Below are 3,402 nucleotides of genomic sequence, written 5' to 3'. Positions count from 1 at the left end.
GTGACGCTTAATGTGTATTTTATCATGAACGTGAATAATTTTTATTTTAAAATTTGATGATTTTTTATTTTAAATTTTCATAGAATATAAATAAATTATGATGTAAGTTGCTATATTAGTGTTATTATAATTTCAACGATGTAGTTAACATTTTCTTCAATTTCGAAGTGAAAAATGAATAAAGATTAGAAGTTAATTTTATTATTTATGTCTAAGAAAAAAAAACAGCTTTTTTCTCATTGCATCAAGCTCGATTCACTGATGGGGAAAATAAAAATCAGGTAACACCTAAAACTAACAATCCGTGGATTTATACTATGCTTTAATTATATTCATATTTTTTTATAAAATCATATCAGATACAATTTAGAGACACTCCATTTCCTACTAATGGAAAAGTGACGATTCGTTTCATTGAATTTATCAAACACTTTTATCTGCTCTTCTTCCTGTTAACTGATAAGCTTTCACAGAAACAGGCTGATTAAAGCTTGAAGTTGGTATACATGATCCAGAGTGAATATATATAAATATAACTTACCAATTAATATACATAAACATAAATCTATTGATTCATTCTTATGGTTATTACTTCAGTCTTCCATGCCTCGATATTCCTAGCAACGTCGGCCCTTCCTGCAAACCAGTGCACCCGCCCCTGCTGTGACTGAGCTGACAAGCGAAGACGGTCTTGCACTCAGGCTCGACGCCTTCGCATAACTCGACAAGGCTCCGGTGCCGGAAGGTGTGAAGAATGCTCCATTTAACATCAAATCCCCTCTTGACCTCCAATTCCATTTCTTCCATTTTTTCCGCGGCGTATTCTCTCGTTTAGTCACCTGCAATTTTTCTTTTATTTTGTTTAAGACCTTATATAAGGCTTCAAATTAAGGGATAGGTTGATAATTATTTTACCTCTTTGTTATTCATTTTATCTGGTGCAAGAAATCTGTTCCCCTGGCTGTTGATCGTCGGATTTGCACTGCCACCGATTGCATACATTATCCAATGCGTGTAATCATTGTTCACCACGTGAAAATATCCATGCCTGCATCTGCTTACAAGTGGAAAATGAAAAACAGTCATTTTTATGATTCTGGATTTGGTTATTGAGATAAAAAAATAAAGTATTATATATGTATTTACCTAGGCATTCTCTGCACAAGCCCTTCTCCAAAATGGTTGAAGGCAATGGTGACTTGCATGTTCTTGTCTTGGGTGTAAGAGTCACTGTGACCTAGGAGCATGACTTTATCATGATGTGTCATGTAATTGTTAGAAATGGTGATGGCGGTGGATCCGTGGATGGCATCGATAAGCCCGTCATTGCAATTAGACAAGGAGCAATGGTCCACCCAAACGTTGCTGCTCCCAAATATCGATACCCCGTCACCGTCCGATGTAGTCCTCCACCCATAATGCGTAGGAGAATCCCTCACGTAAAGATTCCCTCCCCTCTTGCAATCATGTATGTTAATCCCATGAATTATAATGTTGGTCGCGTACTGTATAGTAATGCATTGCCCATAGGCGATGTGGACGCTGACACCTCGGCCGTCGATCGTCTTGAATGAGTTCATCAGCAATTCAGCCTTCAGTTTGATCACCATGTCACGAGCAAATATGATCCACAAAGGTTTATCTTGGATAACTGCATGCCTAAGAGTACCGGGTTTGGGATTCACTGGATCACGGTCACTGGGGTCCGTCACCACATAAAATTTTCCGTTCCGGCCGCCAATGGCACGCTTACCGAACCCAATGCCGCAGTCGGCTAGCCTCTTACGGTTCTTTGCCCATTTAGGGTCGCACCGCCAGCAGTCGTCAATGGGGTTCCCGGTTCCACATGAGAGAAATCCCAGTTTCCTCCTAGCTGCCGTAGCATTCCTTATACTCCTGCATATATTAAACGAAATATGGAGAAGTTAAAGAATAATCTTTAAAAGTTAAATCTCCAGCTTTATAAATAAATCGCCATTGACGAAAGATCAATGGGAGATGGAAAAAGTACGTACTCATTGACTTGTCGAACAACTTGCTCAGGGTCTTGAACTGGAGAGGCCGAGAAAATGGAGGGAGCCAAGAAAGAAAACACCAGTAGGAAGAGGGACAATGGGATTGCCATTTGAATCCTTTTTTTCTTTTATTCTGTTTAAGAAGGTAGGTGAATTTAGAGAGAAAGTGAAAGGACAGGAAAATTCTGGGAAACTGAGAGAAACATGAGGGATATTTATAAAGGCCATCAGCATAAGGGTTTCTTTTTTTCATAGTTTTATTTAACACTCCAATTTCACTAGTTGTTTATTTAATTCATCAAATCATTTAAAATAGATGAAAAACAATAATATTTAAAAATTAATTTTTTTTAAAAAATTTAAAATTATTTTATTAATATTAAAAAAATTAATTAATTATTAACTTAGTGTATACGTTGATTGTCATATGTATACTATATTAATAAAGTTAACAAATCGTTAATATTTTTATTATTTTTAAAATAATGTAAATTTAAAAGTTAAAAAGATAGAAATATTAAATGAAGAGTTAGTATTATTTTTAAATTAGAAAAATGGTACGTCAACTACTAAATCTGACTTTTTAGCTTTTCTTTTTATAAAATCACTCTCGCTCTTATAAAACCATAGAATTCAATTAACTGTTTTTGGCAACAATCAATAGTTTAAATTTGAAGTTAAAAGGTACATTAGTTGTACTAATTTTCATTGAAGATGGCTACATTGGTTTAGCCAAATTAATGAACAAATGTTTACGTAATTTATATAATACTGGCAATCATTTTTAAATTTGGTAGGTATCTGTTTATATTTCCATATATTTGATTATTAATTTGGTTATAGTTCTTAGGATGGATTCATTGTAGTTATAATTAGGTTTATACTCATAACCTCTTAAAATAAAATCATCTTTAGATAATCAAAATAATTTAAAATTTAAGTCTTAATAATTTTTTTATAAAAAGAAAACGTATTATTGGATTAAACTTTTTAGACGATTTGAGTGACATTTTTTTTGTGGGATTTTGAAATTGGATTTAATTCTAATACCTTCCTCCAAAGAATGAAATTAAATTAGCAATTCATTTTTAAAATCACCGACGCTCTCTCAATTAATGATATATCCATGTCGTATCATATTATATATTTTAAGTATAATATCAAATTTAATCATTAATATTTATATTCTTTTATTAATTTTGATTCTTATTTTTTAATTAAATTTCACCTCAATTACTTATAAAAATATTAGTGTTTCAAATACTAATACTTAAGTTATATTGAGCATTTAAAAACCTTTGATATTGTAGAGTTTGAATTATGGCAACTCCAAATTCTTACCCTGAAATTTTAGACCTAAGACCGCAGATATCCATAAATATATAGT

General features: G+C 32.8%; 1 protein-coding gene across 1 annotated transcript; it reads right to left on the bottom strand.

The window, feature by feature from the left end:
* Positions 1-289: 289 nt before the first annotated feature.
* LOC107917466 (probable pectate lyase 5) lies at positions 290-2,203 on the bottom strand. Its single transcript, XM_041110406.1, has 4 exons — positions 2,016-2,203; positions 1,147-1,896; positions 916-1,054; positions 290-839 (listed from the first exon to the last, which is right to left on the bottom strand). Exons 1-4 carry the CDS (start codon positions 2,123-2,125, stop codon positions 618-620), a joined length of 1,221 nt encoding a protein of 406 aa, XP_040966340.1. The 5' UTR covers positions 2,126-2,203; the 3' UTR covers positions 290-617.
* Between the last annotated feature and the right edge of the window lie 1,199 nt (positions 2,204-3,402).

This window comes from Gossypium hirsutum, chromosome A01 (genome assembly GCF_007990345.1).
Source record: "Gossypium hirsutum isolate 1008001.06 chromosome A01, Gossypium_hirsutum_v2.1, whole genome shotgun sequence".
In the NCBI taxonomy this organism is placed as follows: Eukaryota; Viridiplantae; Streptophyta; class Magnoliopsida; order Malvales; family Malvaceae; genus Gossypium; species Gossypium hirsutum.
This window is presented reverse-complemented; position numbering and strand designations above follow the sequence as displayed.

Excerpts from the sequence above, each read along its gene's own strand:
- LOC107917466 (XM_041110406.1), bottom strand. The coding sequence starts at position 2,125 with ATGGCAATCCCATTGTCCCTCTTCCTACTGGTGTTTTCTTTCTTGGCT. Across the intron at positions 1,897-2,015 it reads GTTGTTCGACAAGTCAATGA|GAGTATAAGGAATGCTACGG; the intron begins GTACGTACTTTT and ends TAATATATGCAG. Across the intron at positions 1,055-1,146 it reads CTTGTGCAGAGAATGCCTAG|ATGCAGGCATGGATATTTTC; the intron begins GTAAATACATAT and ends ACTTGTAAGCAG.